The 19442-nt window shown below is 41.2% G+C and overlaps 2 protein-coding genes across 2 annotated transcripts in view; both read left to right on the top strand.

Moving 5' to 3' along the window:
* The window catches only part of TMCO3 (transmembrane and coiled-coil domains 3), a 225146-nt gene that overhangs the window by 168153 nt on the left and 37551 nt on the right, over positions 1-19442 (top strand). The window lies entirely within an intron of this gene.
* TMEM255B (transmembrane protein 255B) overlaps positions 1-19442 on the top strand; it is a 67111-nt gene that overhangs the window by 19502 nt on the left and 28167 nt on the right. Inside the window, exon 4 of the mRNA XM_069878090.1 lies at positions 9846-9935. Coding sequence (XP_069734191.1) covers positions 9846-9935 — 90 coding nt within the window. The remainder of the gene's footprint in view (positions 1-9845; positions 9936-19442) is intronic.

Below are 19442 nucleotides of genomic sequence, written 5' to 3'. Positions count from 1 at the left end.
CCTTTCTTTTTAATGCTGTATTTAGTTTTTGCTTCTTGACTTTATTTGTTACCCTTAAATATGTGATCAGTTTGACCATTCCTAGGTAAATGTTTTTGCTGATGTTTACCAGGGGGAATTTTTACCAGTTTAAAGTGCTTACTGGACTAAGACTTGCTTAAGCTGGTTCCCAAACCATTAGCATTTCTCTAGCTCTGAAATCCAACTAATGGGGCTTTTTTCCTTCTCTGTATAACATCATACCATTTTCACCAAATCCCAGGCATCCTTCTTGCCTTCCACATGAATCTCTTCCCTCCCTTGGAAGTCCCAGGCAAGTGACTGAAGGGAAGTACTGAAGTAAAAAGAAAACAAATATCAAAGAAGCCAAGATCAATGAAATAAAAGAAGTATTGACAAGATCTTGGGTTTGGCAGCACAGATACTCCCTCATCTAGGCTCCCTTTGGAGCCAGTGGGAAAAAAAGACAGGTACCATCAGAAGGTAATTAATCCCATTCTACAGTAGGCGTAGAAGATGTCTGGAAGTGTCTGGCGCTCTGTTGATTACAGAGGAGCACAGAAAATCGTGTTAGACAAATACATATATTTTAAGTAGCTGGAGTAAAGTGATGAAATCTGTTCATTAGGAAAATTTTCTTAGCAGCTTCACCACATACAGAGTACCAGTCTTAGTACCACACAGAAGCATCAATAAGAACTACTGCTTCACTTTGGATGGAGCACTGCAACATTCTCCTTTCAGAAATATATAGTGAGGCTTCACATCCTATACTTCTAATGACCAGAGCCTGGCTGATTCTTAAATACAAGCCCATCTGCTTTGTGAAGGTACACTGTTCCTGGTTTTGGTATCCCTCAGTCTATACTTATATCCACACAAATGAACCGAGTCATGAGCATGTAATACCAAAAGCTCCAATAATTTTGGCCTTAAATATCACCTGGAATCAGTTAATGGGATTTGCCATAGAATATGGCAACACCCCCATATGAAATAAAAGGTTAAAAAACATACAGATATAAAAAGGTGAAAATGAATGAAAAAGTACGTTTCCAAAAGACAGCTCTTGAAACAAAGTAATGGGCTGGGGGGGAACAATTTTGATTTGGGAAGTGACTTTGGAATAGGAAGACAAGGATTGGAAAACCTGGAGGAGGTGGCTGGAGTGCGGTGTTGCCTGTAAAAGCACACTGGAACCGAAATTCCCTGGGAAGTTGCAGTGCTCCTCTACCTACCTATAAGAAGCTGAAACAGGAGGAAGGGGGCTGATCATATAGTCAGCACCCTATTTAATGGGCTGAAAGCAAAGCAGAGCAGCTATTTAAAGAATCTTTTTAAAAGCAGCTACCACATAGGTGGAGCAGAGCATGTGTATTACACCTGCTCAAACTAGAGAGGGTCCATCATTAGCATGGTTGTGTCAGCTCAGATGAAGGACAAAATATAGGAGTGTTGTTTGAATGATCTGAGTGAAGCTGAGATGTGCTGCTGCCAGGAAGAAAAAGGTAACTGTGGTAGTGATTACAGGGGTATGAACAAGGGTCTTCAGATGCTATGGGGTCTTAAATGAGCACCAATAATAAAACTTACCCTGCTCCAGGAAATGAAAAAAATAATACTTTTTTTAGGTTTTCTGTTTCTTGCCTTGTAAAGTGTTAACCAAGTACAGTTCAGTCTTTCTTCCGACATTGTTATAGTAACATCTGCTGGGCACCAGTGGCTGGAAGTCATAAGACTCTCCCAAACTCCCAGCAGACCTAATAGCCCATAATCAGTGGTGACACTTTTAACTGAGTCAAGACAAGCATTTACTCATCAGTGAATGAATTATCTTGACTTTAATGTGTTCACTTACACATATATCAAATTCATTCTCTGATTGCAATGTAATGGTGACTCCAGTTTTGAAGTCTTAAGTGCACAGGAACTGCCTGATATAGTTTATATCATTCAATAGATTAGTCATTTTAGCATAGATTTGCTTGTAAAACAATTTGAAATAATTTCCTGACTGATTTAGGCCTGGTTTTGTAGCTCATTTTAGATTACAAGAGAAGAAAAAAAATGTATTAATCAGGTAACCTTTCTCAAGAACGCTGTTTCATGTTTCATAATGGCTATTGATTTAATTCCCGACATTCTTTCATTGCTTGAAGATAAAAATACAGGAAAATTAATCTTTATTTCATACAGCATCTTTAACAGAAACTGTATCTTCAAGTGCTTTAGCAGGATAGAAGAAAAGACAAAGATAAATTACAGAAGTAGTGTAAAGTGGATTAGTATAAATTAAGGATCAATGCTCAAGAGAGCATTTCTAGAGGGTGAAATCAACTAAGAGACCTAGACTATCACACTTAACATGTAAAGTTTTTATTAGGACAGTACAATGTTAAGGCAAAATGTTTCCATGCTACTCTTGAAGGTAAATGGAGTTGAAGAAGAGTTAACCTGCTGTACTTAACATCTGTGAGAACAGCACAGCTCCTGCTAGCTGGCAGGGAGGGAGAAAGGAGGATGGGAAAGATGCTTTATGTGTGGATGTCTGGGAAAGCTTTGTGAGGGTACTAAGGGGCAGATTTAAACCACAGGCTTTGATGCCCTAAAGGGAAATGGCAAGCAAAGGTGGCTGTGTGAGCCACCTCCTGTCATGGGACCCAGCACACCCATCGCACCACTCTGGGCATGTGTCGATGTAATCAGATACTAAGTTCTCCTATCTCCATAACTGTCACAGCAAATGGCACAAGTAAAGTGCTTATTAATTCCAGAAGTCTGTTTATCTGACCGGTAAAGAAACAGTGCCTGTCCTTAAGACCTCTGTGTGTGCCTGGATGATCTGGCATAAGCAGACTCAGAACCTGTATGGCCTTTCTTGTCTTACTCAACTGTGCTGCATAAACCCTCTTGGGTTAGGGCAGAGCTGGGACCACTAAGTCACCCTGCCCACTGGTACTTCCTCAGTCCCTTGCCCTTGTGAGTAGCCAAGCTGATGAATTATCTGCAAAAGCCAAGCATCAACACTGCTGGAAGGGAAAAAGAGAAAGGAATATACATTAACTGTGCCTACAAAGGATATAAATAGAGTATCAAAGGCATAACAAAAGGTATTGTGAATTCTGCCATTCACCATTCTGCCCTTCAGGCTGTGGGGCAAGACAAACAGAGAAATTTTCTGAATGAAAATGCAACCTTTATTTTGGAAGCGGATTTTGATCTTGCTTTTTTTCTCGTTGGCAGAATAATTGGTACCTCTCATGTGGTTTCTGTATACTTTCCCAATGCTTGTTTATCTAATTAATTCTACCATTTTGTGCGTGTGAGGTTGCTTAAATTTCTCATGGGGCTTCTCTCCTGCCTGTATTATACCAACTGGCCTTTTCATGTTGCTATTTTTCCTAATTATCCCTGGCACTATACTGAAAAACAGTGCAGCTCTTCACAGGCAGTAAAACAAAAGTCTCCTTGACCACAAACAGCAAAATAACCCCAGTCCTTATCATTTATGCATTAAGGCTAAACCTAGCTTTTACTTTGATAATCCCTAGAAGTGCAAATTACATATAGTGTTCTGCCTAGCTAGTGTTTTGCACTGGCTTGCTGTGTATTTGGGCAAATATGGGAGCTGGTATGCAGGGATGTACACCTTATGGAGAGAAAGTAGGAGTGTGGGTTGGACAGCAGGGAACCAAACTAAGGACAAGAGAGCAAGCCACCATTTCAGGTGGAATTAAGCAGTTCCATAGGCTCAGCTCTATGCCCTGAAGTGCTGTTAACAACGCAAGTGGGAAGAAAAGCTGAATCAAAGATCTGTGTTGTTGCTGATAATATTCAACATATGACTGGACTTGCTGAACTGAACAGTTATGTTACTGCAGAAAGGCTGTAGATTTCTAACTTGGTCACTTGATCTAAACACAAGACTTGATCTAAACACTGGACTTGATCTAAATATCTGACACTAGAACAGGCTGCCTAGGGAGGTGGTTGAGGCACCTTCCCTGGAGGTGTTTAAGGCATGGGTAGACGAGGTACTAAGGGGCATGGTTTAGTGTTTGATAGGAATGATTGGACTCGATGATCCGGTGGGTCTCTTCCAACCTGGTGATTCTACGATTCTATGATCATGAATGCAGCATCTCTGTCTAAAGGCCTTCCTGGTAAAATAGGGATCTGCTGGGACGTTGGTTACATTATTAGTTGTACTTCAGTCAGAAGCAAATTATGTGTTCAAGCATGGCATCTCAGCCCAGTCCTTGTCTTCCTGAGCTGTACCAAAACCAGTCCTCTTAAAACAAAGAAATATTTTGTGCTTATTTTCCTTCCCTCCTTCTTCTGGAAGCCAGCCTAGGAAATAGTTCTTCAAACATAGGTTGGGTAGTAATAGAAGTCTTTCATCACTAAGAAGTTGTGTCATTGTGCTATGACTGGAATTGACATTAATGAATAACAAACATGACATAATCCTATCTCCTGTGGTGTGACAAACTTCCAGCAGAGCCTCAATTACAGCAGTGCTGTTACTGAAGAGCCAACCTTTGGAAGGAATAAGATGACAGACCATAAATTGTGAAGCATGTTACCTGGTGTAGCGAGAAACCTCCTAATTAGCCCAGCTGTGAAAACCAACATAGTAAGAGTCTTGCCTTAGCTTGATTTTCATCACAAAGCAAAATTCTGCTCCAAGGGCAGGGGAGAAAAGTGACCTTTGTGGGAGGGGAAGGGGCCACACAGGGGGTGGCTTTCCAAATTAGAGAAAATTAACTCACAATTAAAAGTACTTTTATATTGTCCCACCTGACAAGACAGGCCGTATTTAGTTGACAGCAGCGTCTGAGATGCAATGCAATGAGTTTAATTGTCTTAGTTTTGCAGGCTATTAATCCACAGCCCTGCTGAGGTGGTGTGGTAGCAGATGGAAATCCTGATTGAGATTGCACTAGGGGTGGAAAGTCATTTTTAGGAATTCTGATATATTTTTGTAATCTTCTGCTCCTACGTCTTCATCCTCAGCATAATGGGAAGGTGCAGGAGATCTCTTTATGGTGATGTTAAGTTCTGAGCTTGGACATGTGGGGAAATCAAACCAGTAAAAAGACCCACAGAATTAAACTGTGGTTTGGAGAATGTAATATTAGGGGTGGCCTACAACAAGATGCCTCATGCTTTTTCTTTTCCAAATGCATTTGCTTGAACCTGTTTGGGGTACAAATGGCTTTAGAGACCTGTGGCCTAACATTTGCAGAGCCTTTTGCAAAGCCTTCACTTTTCAGAGCAAAAGGTATTGGATGACAGTGTTTCTCAGTTTACATTGATGAGGCTAATCATGATTCTTCCTCTTGACTGGAAAAAAATTCCAGGGAGACATGATGAACAATGCTTGGAGACATTGGAGATTGTGCAGTGCAGAAATAGCCACTTAGCATGAGCAAAATGAGCCTGTAGAATAGAATAAAACCTACATCTGATACCGAGGCAATTTTGAAAATAGAAATTTTCCAAAGTCTCAAATCTACTTAATCTAACCCTAGAGAATGAGGCACCTCACAAAGCATCTGGTGCTGGAAATGACTGTCATTATCCAAGCAGTTGTGCCTTTTGACTGAGTACAGGTGGAGGCTAAATTAGAGCCATGAGGAAGCCAGGTATGTGCAAGAATGGAGACCTGGAGACTGGTGAGGTGTTTTACAGGAATGTTGGAAACAGCCAGTGAGGTAGCAGCCTGTTGCAAGTGGGTGTTTATGCTGGGGAGCGACATGGTTTTCTGTGTCTGCTGGCAAACATTGGCTGTACGTCCCTGTCACATGGCAGGGACATGGTGCCAGCAACATGTCATTCAGTTCACTAAGTGCCTGGAGACCTGAGGAGTGGTGGTTGTGTGGGAGTGTGACTGCAGCCAAGGTGGCCTGCATCACACTCCCCATTGGGTCCGGTTTGTGGACAGTTCTTAATTCCAAAACCATGGCTAGGAATTGTGCGAGACTACTGGTTGCAAATACCCATGCCAGGTACTTTTCTGCCAGCTGAACATCATCCATGACCAGCTTTCATGGCCACGGGGTGTCCCCTGCTTGTCGCCTTTGCCAGGCTCACTCGTATGTAGCCAGTGGTGCTGTATGCCTGCTGAAGGACAAGAGGTTGTCTAAAACAGGTGAATTCTGCAGTGAAACACATGGCTTTTCTGAAAGAAGGCAGCATGCAAGAATTTAGCAGTTCAGCCTTTCACTAGTTTTGTGAAAGTCTGTGACATGACTGAAGATACATAAAGAGTCTTCGTTTAATACTGCGCCCAAAAGTCCCTCATTCCAAGTGCTATTTTGCTCTCCCTTTTGCTGAAACACCTCTATTAAACAACTGGCTTTTTGGTTTGATTGTTAGGCCCACACTGTATAGTTTTCAGTGTTTAATAACTGGCTTCATAGTTCCCTTGTAAATAACCAAATTATTGTATTCTATACCAGAACCAAGACTAAACACATTCTGATAATAACAGTTATAGAGAAGCCTGGCTGCACAGCAATAGAACAGTAAAAGCAAAACTGTTTGTTGAATAAGGTTTAAAATATATTTTTATAAATAATGAATAGTTTTCTGGCAAAACACACTGCTATTAAAAATGGAGATGAGATGATGTGATGGATCAGTATTTATTTTTTTTTTAAACAGCTGTTTCTTTTACCTGTCAACAAGAATTTTCTTGTGTTTAAATGAAATGCACGGCCTTTCTTGGTGGTGCTAGGCTCATGAATTCACTCCAGCAATCAGACATACCACTCAGGAAAATTAGCTTTTGAATTTACAACAGCTCTTCATTTGGATGTCTTGGCTGCAATTTTTACAAGTAATTAATTTTGTACTTTGTTTATGTGTTTCTCACGTTCTCAGTAAGGAATGGGAGGTTCAAGAGAGAGTATAAATCTGGAATTTTATTTTAAGGAATTTTTTGTGTTGTTCTTGTATTATTGCTCATTTTATCATTCAAATACATATATAAGGCAACTTAAGTCATGAGAACCTCTGAGTGTAGCATTCTGACACTTCAGCATTGTAATAAATATTACTTCAGTCAAGAAACAGTCCACTTAGTTTGAAAGGGTCACTCACGGAAGTATTTGCTGATAGGCATAGATAAGAGCAGCAGACCCTGGCAGACAACCTTAGAATTTCATTAAATTCCTTGAATGAGTAGATGATCACCAACATGACTGAGGAGTGCAAAGCCAGCTCCATAGCTCTTGTCTATATTACAACTTATTGTGCACCTTTGTATGTGGTCTCTGGTAGTTACATGGTGAAACTGAAAAGCCAGCATACTCATTAGGCAATTTAAGCTATCTCAATGAGTGGAAAACGTTGGTTTGGGGATTGTAGATCATCGATAAGTTGCTCATGTGTGAAATGAAAAGCCACTTTGAGGTCAGCTTCCAGAAAATTCATCCTGAGCTCAGGCAATTTGGAAACACCTGGCTAAGCCCACTAATTATTTGGTTGACTGCTATGACTTAAAAAACAAGATAGAGGTATCAGACAATAATGACTTAATCTGAACTTTTAAACACTGCTGCTTTTTCAAATAAAGAGATCAGGGTCTGTAGCAAATACAGTTGCCACAGGGCAGTACAGCCCTCTGGTTTGCAGTGACAATAGCTCTCTACAAGGAACCCACAGACTTTCTGATCTGGTGAGTTGCATGCCAAGATCTTTTGACAACTAGATTCATGAGACATGACCTGCTGTACTGGGGAGCTGAGGGATAGCAGAGGTTGAAGGGCAATACAGCCAACAGTGCTTTCTTAGGGCTTCTGCCTCCATGTAGGAGGATGGAGCTGGTTGCAGGGGGGATGCACCAGGTTCCCAACATCAGCCAGTCCCATCTGCCTCAGCTATGTGCCCCTTTCCCACACTGAGGATTCAGATTACAATCCCTGCAGCAGTGCTGCCTCCCCTCTGATTACATGATTTAAGAGCCATAAAGTAATGAGAGACTAAGAGAGTGTATCAGAAAGCATTTGAAAGCTGTGATTCTTCTGCTTTTAAGTTGTGCTGTTTTGCTGATTCCCTGAGATCTCTTATTTTCAAGTGTTTGATATTGCTTTGATCTTTCTGTCTAATCCTATGGGTTTATAAGGCTGTAATTTCTTACCTCCCCAATATGCATTTTTTTTAGAAATTGATCTGTGCTATGTCCCCTGTTGACAGTCTTGATGTTGTACTGTTCTTAGCCTAACAGAAGTTAAAGGCTCAATTTTTTAAGTGGGTTTGTGATGCTTTAAGATTTTTACAAATGTGAAAAGAGCATTTAGGTAATGCAGATACAAATTTTGTAGAGACAAAAGGGGTATATGAACTGTATGGATGTAATTTTGGTAATCAATACCTGAGCATTTCTGAAGGACACATTGTGAAGGAGCAATTTTTATCAGGTAAATAACAAGAATGGACCAGGTTCTTAACTGAAACCCTGGTCTATGTGCTCTATCAATTAAGGATGCTGTTCTGTCATTTTTCAAGGGAATATTTTAGTCTGTTGCAGTTGCTGTTTTAAATAAAAATTAAGCTATCTCATAGGATATTTCCTCTTGAGACTTCCTGTCAGATATACCAGAGATGTACATTAAACTGTATTTAAAAACATAGCCAGAGAGTGCATGTTAGGTTGCCTTTATATCCTGCAGGTATCCACTCATCCAAACTCAAGGTGCAGAGTCCTCAAAGTCACAAAACTCTCTAATCTGAGAGAGGAAGGAGTAACAGCATCTCTCTCTCATCTGATGGTGCTGGGGCTAATGAGTACAAGGGGAGCACCGCGTCAGGCATCCACAGGGTTTCTCTTTAGCTTCATCTCACCTCACTCACAGCAATGTATCCTTCAGACATGCCCTTAAAACAAGCCAGTGCAATCTCAAGGGTGTGTGCAAGCAGCCCACTGACAGGTCTCTGATGTATGCACATACCACGGATTGGCCTTTCTGAGTCCTATTGCTCTTTCTTCAAAGTGAAGCGAGCTGTAAGCTTGCTGTGTCTGGGGCTGTGCTAGCCCTGCAGCTGCAGCTGTAGTTGTCCTCAGACAGAAAGTGAGCACGGCTAGCGGGGAGCTCATTGTGCCCAGCTTGCACAGCCTTTTCTCCCAAGCCCTCCATACCACCTCCACTTGAGCCAGAGCAGTGCTTTAGTGTTACGCCATCCACAGTCCAACTGATAAAAAAGTGATAATGCCTGCAACTAGGACATGTACTGAGCTCTTCTGTGCTCTGCTGTCCCCTCTCTGAGACTGAGGGGCAGGCTGGGCGCCCAAACAGTGGCAGGGGTCAAAGCAGCACACCCCATCCCTTCCAGAGCTACTGGTCCTATGAGTCTCTGATTTTGTTGTGGCATAAGGTGTCACGAGCTATCTGGGATGATAAAAGCTTCCTGAGAGTTAACAGGTGAGTTATTAACTTACTAAAATATCTTTATCTCTGTGTGTGAATTACTAGCACTGTAGTAAAGCTCTAGAGACTGATGCGAGCCAACAGGAACATGGCTTTTCGCCATGCTCCCTATGGACACCACTGCTATTTTATTAAATAAGTTGATTTAGAAGAAATCACCATTGAATTTAATAACTCTTTACAGCTGACCTAATTTTCTCCAGAAAGATTTAAGCTTTTCTAGTAGACTTGATGGTATGTCAACCCAGCATCAAGCATTTCTGCCTTTTTTCTACTGTGTGACTGGCGTCCTGCCATGCTGATCTAAAGTGAATTACAGTAGGGGTAAATGTCATTTAAGAATGCTAGAAAAATTGTTTTATTTTCAGAATTCTATTGAAAACATTATTTAATCTGTTTTTCTCTTCTCAGTTAGTAGCTTCCATCGTGTTTATCAGCTTTGGAGTGGTAGCAGCATTCTGTTGTGCAATAGTTGATGGAGTGTTTGCTGCACGGCACATAGTAAGTACAGTGATTTTCTATTATCGTTCATTTTTTATTACTTATGTAGTTTCTATCAGGAAAGCATTTTCTTTAGTTTTATGATTAGCAGTGTATTTGGGTTTTTTATAGTTCTGCTTGTTAGATAAATGTCTTTTTTGGAAAATATTGACAGGAAAGCCCATCCCGCCAATACCCAGATACGGTGCCAGCTGCCTATTCATCTTTCAGGGAGTTCCAAATACAGAGGTGACACAAAATGATGTAATGACAGGCATGCTAAAAAGCACACCTACTGAAGAAAAGGAAAGCATTTCAGCCACCACCAGCATTTATTTCCTTTTCCCGAAAGGCTTTTTGGGCTTATTCAGGATTTGGAACACCCAGATGGTAATGAGCACCAGAAGTCTCCATGGGATCTTTAGAGGGAAGTGGATTGCAATAGCATAAAGGGAACATTTTGTTGGAGCAAAGACAGCAGAGGAATTGGTAGGCATGGGTTAGAAGCAGTGTGAAGAGGGAACCTCCTGAATAACAAACAACCCAAAATTTACCATCTGCCTGACATCAAAGGGTGAGCGGGTCATTTAACCAGAGCGACTAGTATTTCGAATGTGTCTTCAAAACCCAATTGCCCTTCTTCCCTCAAACTTATTGCCATCTTTGCTTCAAAAGGACATTTTATAGGCATGCTTATTACTGTAGCTGCAGTAATGTTACTAGCAGTTCATTACTGTCTGTAAGTGCCTAGGAGTCTTTCTCATGACCTTATTGTGTAAGCAAGACTTAGAACACGTTTTTTGGGTTTTTTTATTATTTTGACTCACAGAGTTCAAATTAAAACAGTAGACAAAAAGAATCAATAGAAGGACAAGACAGACTGGGTTGTGTGGCCATTTGAACATAGGAGTTTACGTGTTATATATGTGTTGTTTGCTCTTCTGTCATTTGTTACAGAATACCTAAAATTGAATTTAAGCCCCACCTTTTAATTGAGCTTTGATTTCCAAAAGCCTTACGAAATAATTAGTTGTATGTTTTAAGGGACACTAGAACTCAGATGTGGTGTGCTACATAACAAAGCAGGCATGATGGTATATGACCCCCTCACTCCTATGAAATATCATCTTTCTGCTTCATCATTCATTGAGGGGCAGCATAACACTGCTGGCATCAGTAGAATTTTACTTAATTTTCAGTTAGCAAATGCATCAGAATAATTAGGCTTTGGATCAGCTGTAAACTGATTTCTCCTTTACTGTTATTGAAGAAATGTTTAAACTAAATGTGGGCTTTGGAATCTCACATGCATTGCACAAGGAAGGCGACATCTGTTAGTATAAACAACCGAGTTGTGCAATGTGAGCATGAATAAACGCTCTGGATTGCAGTCATGTTTTGTGCTATAGAGACCCATGCTATTCAGATGATGCTGAAGTGGCCTGCTTTTATTTGGCTTTGCTCTGCTGTTGCTCTGGATGACATCTGGTATAACTTTGTCTCTGATTAGCATAAGGCCAGGAAGCCTTTCTGTGGGAACCTCTTAATAGAGAAGGGGAGCGGATTCCTATTTAGGTTTTCTGCTCTTGAAAATTAGGTTGTTGTGCTCCAGAAAACCATTGCCACTTACTCAGATACTGGATCTATCTCCTAATTTCCCAGGAACCAGACTTCTTTTTGTCCTGCTTTGATGTGGTCATTAGGAAGTGTTCAGATGGCACTTGTATAGTCTTACAACTTATAAGTGCAATGCAACCATTCAACCGCAGCTCCCCAGCGCTGAGGTTAAACATGGTGTCTCCTTCTCTGAGCTACTATATAAAAGGACTGTGTTTGCGCTCCATCAAATTTATGTTGCTCGCATCAACAACAAATACAACACCCTTCACATCAATTTAGAATAAGAAATGTCTCTTGGTTTTCATTTTATTTTTTAACTTCATTTGAGTTAGGTTGGCTGTCAAGAGAACAAATCATGTTATTATTGATTTGTCTTAGTGGGTGTCTACTGTGGAACGGATACTATTGCCATTGCATATTTTCTCCTGCTCTTGTTAAATTGTGGATAGAATAATAAAATACTTTCTTTGGTTTATTTTCTTCCTAAGAAGGGATAAAATTTAAAAAAATTCTTCCTGGAAAGTGATGGGTTTCAGAAAAGAGATATTTAAATTATTTAAGACTCATTTGAAAACACTTTGCTTAATAGAAGGCTCTGGAGCACAGCACTTAGAAAATTAAGAACACTGAAGGAAAAGTAGCTTGATTTAAAACAGCAGTAGCTTATTTGAAAAATAATGCAGATGTAATTTACTGGGTAAAGTTAATTTCACCATTGTCCCTTCAGCTGCACTTTCCACCTTGAAAAAAAAAAAAAGCCAGAGTTAAATGAGACAAATCAAAGCTGAAATTAATGTGCAATGATGTTACTTCAGAAAATATGGTGATCACAGGTGTCCATTATCTGCATTCATGTTAGTTTGAGACATTGTGATATTTAGCAGATAAGCCTAGTCTAGTTGTGCAACAGCTAATGGAGATCAGTCAGCAGCCTCCTCTCACCACACAGGGAGACCCCCTGTCCCACATCACATTCATATTCTCTGCAGTACCTTCTACCCTCTTATCCATGACTTCAAGTCTTGACCATTCCTTAGCTTTGTAGTTATCCCCCAAGCAGAACATAAATAGCCAGCAGCAAGAAATCCAGTTATAAAGCGAGGAAATTGCCTGCAAGAGCTCCCTGAGAAGATCCTGAAGATGACAGATAGCAAAAGCATGGGCAGATATTTTGCCCATGCAGATGCTTTGTATCGTCTTTTCATGTGCTCAGCTGGGAATCACGGAGCATCAGTACTGACACATGGTGAGCTGAATTTTCCTGAACTATGGGATAAAAAGAGACCTGGACATGCCTAAAATCTCTTGGAGAAATCAAGAATTTAGGCAGGCGAAGTCTTCTTTGCTTGACTATAAGAACTGATTTTTTGTCTGGTTGAGTGGAATTCACAGAGCCCATGCAGACAGACTTATTTGGGGGGATCCACTAAAAAGAAAAAGCAGACCTCAAGAGCTTGAGATAATATCAGTGAGAACACCACAGAATAACCCACAGAATAACCAGGTTGGAAGAGACCCACCGGATCACCGAGTCCAACCGTTCCTACCAAACACTAAACCATATCCCTCAGCACCTCGTCCACCCGTGCCTTAAACACCTCCAGGGAAGGTGACTCAACCACCTCCCTGGGCAGCCTGTTCCAGTGCCCAATGACCCTTTCTGTAAAGAATTTTTTCCTAACGTCTAGCCTAAACCTTCCCTGGCGGAGCTTGAGGCCATTCCCTCTTGTCCTGTCCCCTGTCACTTGGGAGAAGAGGCCAGCACCCTCCTCTCTACAACCTCCTTTCAGGTAGTTGTAGAGAGCAATGAGGTCTCCCCTCAGCCTCCTCTTCTCCAGGCTAAACAACCCCAGCTCTCTCAGCCGCTCCTCATAAGGCCTGTTCTCCAGCCCTTTCACCAGCTTTGTTGCTCTTCTCTGGACTCTCTCCAGAGCCTCAACATCCTTCTTGTGGTGAGGGACCCAGAACTGAACACAGGATTCGAGGAGCGGTCTCACCAGTGCCGAGTACAGAGGGAGGATAACCTCCCTGGACCTGCTGGTCACGCCGTTTCTGATACAAGCCAAGATGCCATTGGCCTTCTTGGCCACCTGGGCACACTGCTGGCTCATGTTCAGTCGCTGTCAACCAACACCCCCAGGTCCCTCTCCTCCAGGCAGCTTTCTAGACAGACTTCTCCCAGTCTATAGCACTGCATAGGGTTGTTGTGCCCCAAGTGCAGGACCCGGCATTTGGCCTTGTTAAACCTCATGCCATTGGACTCTGCCCAGCGGTCCAGCCTGTTCAGATCCCTTTGCAGAGCCTCCCGACCCTCCAGCAGATCGACACTTCCACCCAGCTTAGTGTCATCCGCAAACTTGCTAAGGGTGCACTCGATGCCTTCATCCAGATCATTGATGAAGACATTGAACAGGGCTGGACCCAGCACTGAGCCCTGGGGAACCCCACTTGTCACTGGCCTCCAGCTGGATTTCACACCATTTCCCACCACTCTCTGGGCCCGGCCATCCAACCAGTTTTCCACCCAGGAGAGTGTGCGCCTGTCCAGCCCAGAGGCTGACAGTTTCTCAAGCAGAACGCTGTGAGAAACTGTGTCAAAGGCTTTGCTGAAGTCCAGGAAGACCACATCCACAGCCTTTCCCTCATCCAGTAGCCGGGTCACTTTGTCATAGAAGGCGATCAGGTTAGTCTGGCAAGACCTGCCTTTTGTGAACTTAGTCTGGCAAGACCTGCCTTTTGTGAACAAACCTGCCTTTTGTGAACGAGACCTGCCTTTTGACCAGAATACCTTCAGTGAAACTGCAGCTTGGCGGTGTGGCCATTATCCTTTGTCTATGCACCTTTTTTGGCTTTGTCTTCTTTGTAACAATGTTTCAGGTAGTGCAATCCAGCAATAAATATATCCGTGAGGCTTCCTTTCTCCTCATGGAACAAGCCCAGTTCCTTCAACCTGTCTTGGTGTACCCTATCCTTCAGCCTTCTTGGGCAGGAGAGGCAGGCGCTGCATGTGTGCACTCAGAAACTGATGGCACCTTCTGGTGGTTGCACGTGCAGTGGCTAAGAATATCGATCCTCTTCCCATCTTTGAAGCTTCTTGTGCAGATTATAGACACTCAGTCAAGAATTGCAGCAGGGGCGCCCAGCAGCTTTGCTGATGACCACTGCATTTTACTAAAGGGTGACTTCATAAGCCCATTGTGTGTAATACAGTTTACTGTCACACCCTACAGTGTTGCGCACTTCAGGCCAGATCTCCTTGAAAGCCATCTGAGAAGGTTCTGAGCAAGCCTCCTGGCCTTTACTTTGAAGAAAAAAAAAATACATACTTGTATTCCACGTCTAACAATGTTGTTACCTTAACGACTGGTGGTAGAAAACACAACTCAAATAAGTGATTTCTCATTGCAATTAAGTTAACTAGCTTCTCTGGAGAGGAAAACTGAATGTATTTTACTTTGTCCATGCTGCTACATGAGACAAAATTACAGCTAATTACTTTTAATTCTGTTTCCATCCTGTATGACTCATTAATATAATAGAATGACATAGCATATACATAAAGGTTTTTTGGTTTTGTAAAGCGAGGACTAAGCATTTACAACTGAAAACTAGGACTAGTTCAGTAGTGATATATATGTTGGTGATCCACCAAGGTGAAAAATGTTTTAATATTGAACTTCATAAATGCAAATTGCTTAAGTTTGCAAGGAGTGCATTTTGAAGCCAATGGTTTACTATTCCACCGTATTATTACTAGTATTAGACCTTGCATCTGACACTAAGATAGGAAGCACAGACTGCACTCCCACAGTACCAATTCAGTACAAGGGGGAATTAATTCTTTTTATGAACTTAATTTAAGGAGTGGAGGAAAGAAGGGTTCTTGCAACCAGCTTAAGTCAATCTGCCAAGATTTCTTTGTGCCGCAAGATGACCACATTCCTGTAACTGTTATGTTCACGCATCCAAATGCAATTGAGTATACTTTAAATCAAGGGACGAATAGCCTTCCTTGAACATCACAATCCAGATGGTAGAAGAGCTTCTCATGCTGGACAAGTCTCCAGCCTAATTGAGAGCCCTGGAATGAGATATATACAAATGTCTGGTGATTCCAGCCACATCAGATCCTGGAAGCTCTGTGTGCTGTCTGCTTTGACACACACTCAATCAAAATCACCTCCTGTCTGGTGAAGATCTCCCCTGCAGTAACTGCAGTTATATTGGTGGTCTTGTAAGTTATTGTGTTTTTACCAGAAGAAACTTTCTAAAGCAAAAGAGGGTGGGGTTTTTTGATGCCTTTTTTGCTACGATAGTACTCTCAGCTGATACATAAGCAGCAGAGTAGAGAGAAAGGAAATCCTAGCTTTGGATGGAGCTGCTATGTTTTGGAAAGCAGTGAGTCTAAGGAGGGATGAAACATCAGTGTGGCAAAAAATCTGAATGTAAAGTAATCTTCCAGGGAGATACTGTAACTAATTGATCTAACATTACCCATGAATTACTGGACAGTAGTGTCTACTAGCAAGACATAGCTTAGTTACCTATAATGACAGGTAAATTGTTACATATTAGTGGTCATGTTTACTCTACTGCTGTGGAATATTCTCAGGCATCAGACCTCTATGTAATGGTTAGCTGCCAACTCAGCTCAGCTTCAAACCACCCACACAAGCTCTCTCTGGACTAGAGGGATAACGCTAAGCTGTGTGGGTGTGAGCACTGTAAATGGGACCATGCAGCCTCAGCACTGGCAATTGGTCTCTGACTTTTGTTCGGCAATATACGTGTAGCCTGTGGGACCGTGGCTAGATAACTCCAGCTATGGTGTTTCTTTGTGCTTTGCAAAGGGCATTATCAACTTGGAAGGAGTTCAGAGAAGAAAAATCCGAAATTTGGAGTGGCACCTTTTAGCAACAGCACTCAGAATTTTGTTTTATTATGTTTGTCAAAGAAAAGGTTGAGAGGTGAATTGATCTTGGCCTCTCTAAGGTATCTACTTAATCAAAGGTTATCTGATAACAGAGGGCTTTTAGTCTCTCACACAAAAGCACAAGTGCAGTGGGTTGAAGTCAATGCTAAAAAGATTCAAACCACAAAGCAAACAGAGTTTTGACACAATAAGGAATTAGGGAACAGCCTTGTCAAGGATATGGATGGTTCTCTGTCACTGTAGTATTTAAATCCCAAGCATCTTTTTACATGATTTCACAAAGTTTATTCAGAAGTTACGAACTTGACACATTTGTCTTGGAGTGAAATTATTTAGCCTAGTTATTCAGAAGGTCATTCTAGAGCAGGGTCTTCAAAGAAGGATCTTATGAACAGTTTTTATGGTCAGGTGGAAACTCTATTGCCTCTTGTCATCAGGTCTCTCTGCGTGGTGCCAGGACTTGTTCTCTGCTAGGAAATGTTTAGATGTCCACAGATTAGAATCTGTTGAAAACCATTTATCAGTATTTCTGATCCAGATTTCCTGGTCTTCAAATCTGCAAAGGCAATACAATCTTTAGCATGAACATAACTGAAATCTCTACTAAAACCACTCAGATACTGGATAATACACAAGACAACACAATGATGAATATATTGGGTGCATCCAAGGGCTTGTCAGCTAAATTGTTGTCTCGCTAATGCTTTCTGGGCTAGATGTAGAGACAGGGAAGGGTTTTAGGGTATTTGTCCCCATGAAACTGCAGTCTGATATTCCTCTGTTTCTAGACAGATAAGTACTATGCAAACCTGAATACACTGATGTTACAGAGAAGCTAGTAGGATCAATTTGGTTGCCAGATATTTTCCAGTAAGAAAAATAATGGCAAGCTGTTTTTTGGAGAACCTCTTAATACACTCCCTCCATTTTGCAGAACCTCTCACAGTGGCAAAGTCGAAGCCCCTGGTTATAGAGCTCCCTTTTCTTATTCCTTTTTTCTTCTTCTTCTTTTTTTTTTTTTTTTTTTCACTGCAATTCCTTTCAGGTTTAGTTGAATTGCAAATTCTTTAAGATCCTTTTTTTTTGTTCCCTGCTGTGACTTGTTTTCCTGAGGGAAAGGTCTGGTTTTTTGCCAATCAGAAATGTCTAAACCATTAGGCCGTACACACATTGTGTTTGGATGCCAAACTGGAATTTGCTTGTCAGTGGGAAGGAAAAAGAGTCATTCCCAGTTCCTTTCCCAGAGGCATCTTCCTTCATCTACCACATGGGCTCCTTATACTGTTCTGCTACCCCAGGACAGGTGTCTCAGGCCCTCCTGGCTCTCCATCTCTGCCACTGTGTAGGTCAAAAGCCTCCATTGCTGGCAAAAGCAAGGGTTGATCCTGCTTTCCCTAGGACTGTGGCACAAACATTGGTCCATTGGCCTCCCTCATTGAGATGTAACAACCCACGCTGAGGTCTTTCATTAATGTCATTAGTTTGGTCATTCAAGCTGCCGTAATTCAGCTTTGAGGTAAAATATCCTTGAAGATGCAGCAAGTGACACCTTACTACAATTACATGCCATAGGGAGGGAGACAGACTATTCTTTTATTTTAAATCAGGAATACACACTCTGAGAAGATACTAAGGGAGTGACTGACACATTTGAGTATATGAAAGCTAATGGTTGAATGCCACTGCTTGTAATTACGTGACCCTGTTTCACACAGAGCTCAACATCAGTGCACAACAGGGCAGAATTTTTAGTGCATTGGGGTAGAGGCAAGTATGGCCAATTTCTTTGGCTCTGAAAATTTTGTCTTTTTATTGGCTTTCTTCTAGTTTAATGGAATAGGTGCAAACTCCATTGAGTATATTGTAAATCAACTCTAGAGATGTGGATGGAAATCCTACACATTTTACTGACATTACTAACCGTATTATTAGTGTGAAAAATAATATTAGAGGTGAGAAAGTGAGCAGGATTTAATCTATGTTTAAAGTGACGTTGGTATTCTACTTTCCATAGTTTATAGTCTTTCGCGTTTGTGCATAGATTAGTCTTCTGTAATCAGCATCTGTTTCCATAGATTATAGTCTTCCGCATCTGTGTGGCTCCTATACCCACAAAAATCAGTTTGAGATGGGGAGTTTATTTAACAATGTAGAATAGCAGCTTGGATCAGGGGAGATTTACTGTCTACTTCCATCTTTAACCTTACTTTACAAAGCGCTAGCCACAATGGAATTTATGCAAAGCATACAAAGCAAGTTAATTACAGTTTAATCCTAAGAAAGATGAGTGACTGGGGCAAAGGGCTTGCACTCTGCTCTGAAAAGCATAATCTGCTTCCCTCTGATGTGCTGCCAGCAGAAGATAACTTCCTTCATTGTTTCCTAGTCTCAGAAATGTTTCTAGACTGTCAACAGATGTTTCTGTTCTATGAAAAAAACTCAAAGCTGCTACAGAGGTACATAGAAGGGAGAGGGAGTAATCACCTGCAGACTTCAGACTACAGCAATAATGCCTGGCATTTTTTTCTGTCATTAGTCAAAGGTTTGAGTTGCCCTGTGCAGAAACTAGTGGAGTAAAAATAGGAAAAGGTGCTGTTTATTCATGTAAAAGTCCTAAAATTCTACTAGAGTAAAAATTTAGGATATTTAAGTATGCTGCATTTTGCCATAGCAAAAGATACAAAAATGCTGTAGGTTTTATTTGTTTCATCTTCAAGAAAAACACATGAATAGTATGATAATAATATCATGGAGCAGGAATTTCTCTCTGTGTGGGTGGATAGTTCAGTTGCAAATAATGTCCATGAAAAATATGTTCCCAGATATTCATAAAATTTTGACTGATAATTATTTATGGCTCTAATCAGAGCTTATTAAGACATGTGTTGATAGATTCTGAAGGTTCACACTTGTAATATATTTATTTAATCTTTGATGAGAAATTGCAAGTTTTAAAATGTATGTTTGTAAGATAT

Source organism: Phaenicophaeus curvirostris, chromosome 1 (genome assembly GCF_032191515.1).
Source record: "Phaenicophaeus curvirostris isolate KB17595 chromosome 1, BPBGC_Pcur_1.0, whole genome shotgun sequence".
NCBI lineage: Eukaryota > Metazoa > Chordata > Aves > Cuculiformes > Cuculidae > Phaenicophaeus > Phaenicophaeus curvirostris.
Note: the sequence above shows the minus strand (reverse complement) of the source record. Positions and strands in the feature narration are given on the sequence as shown.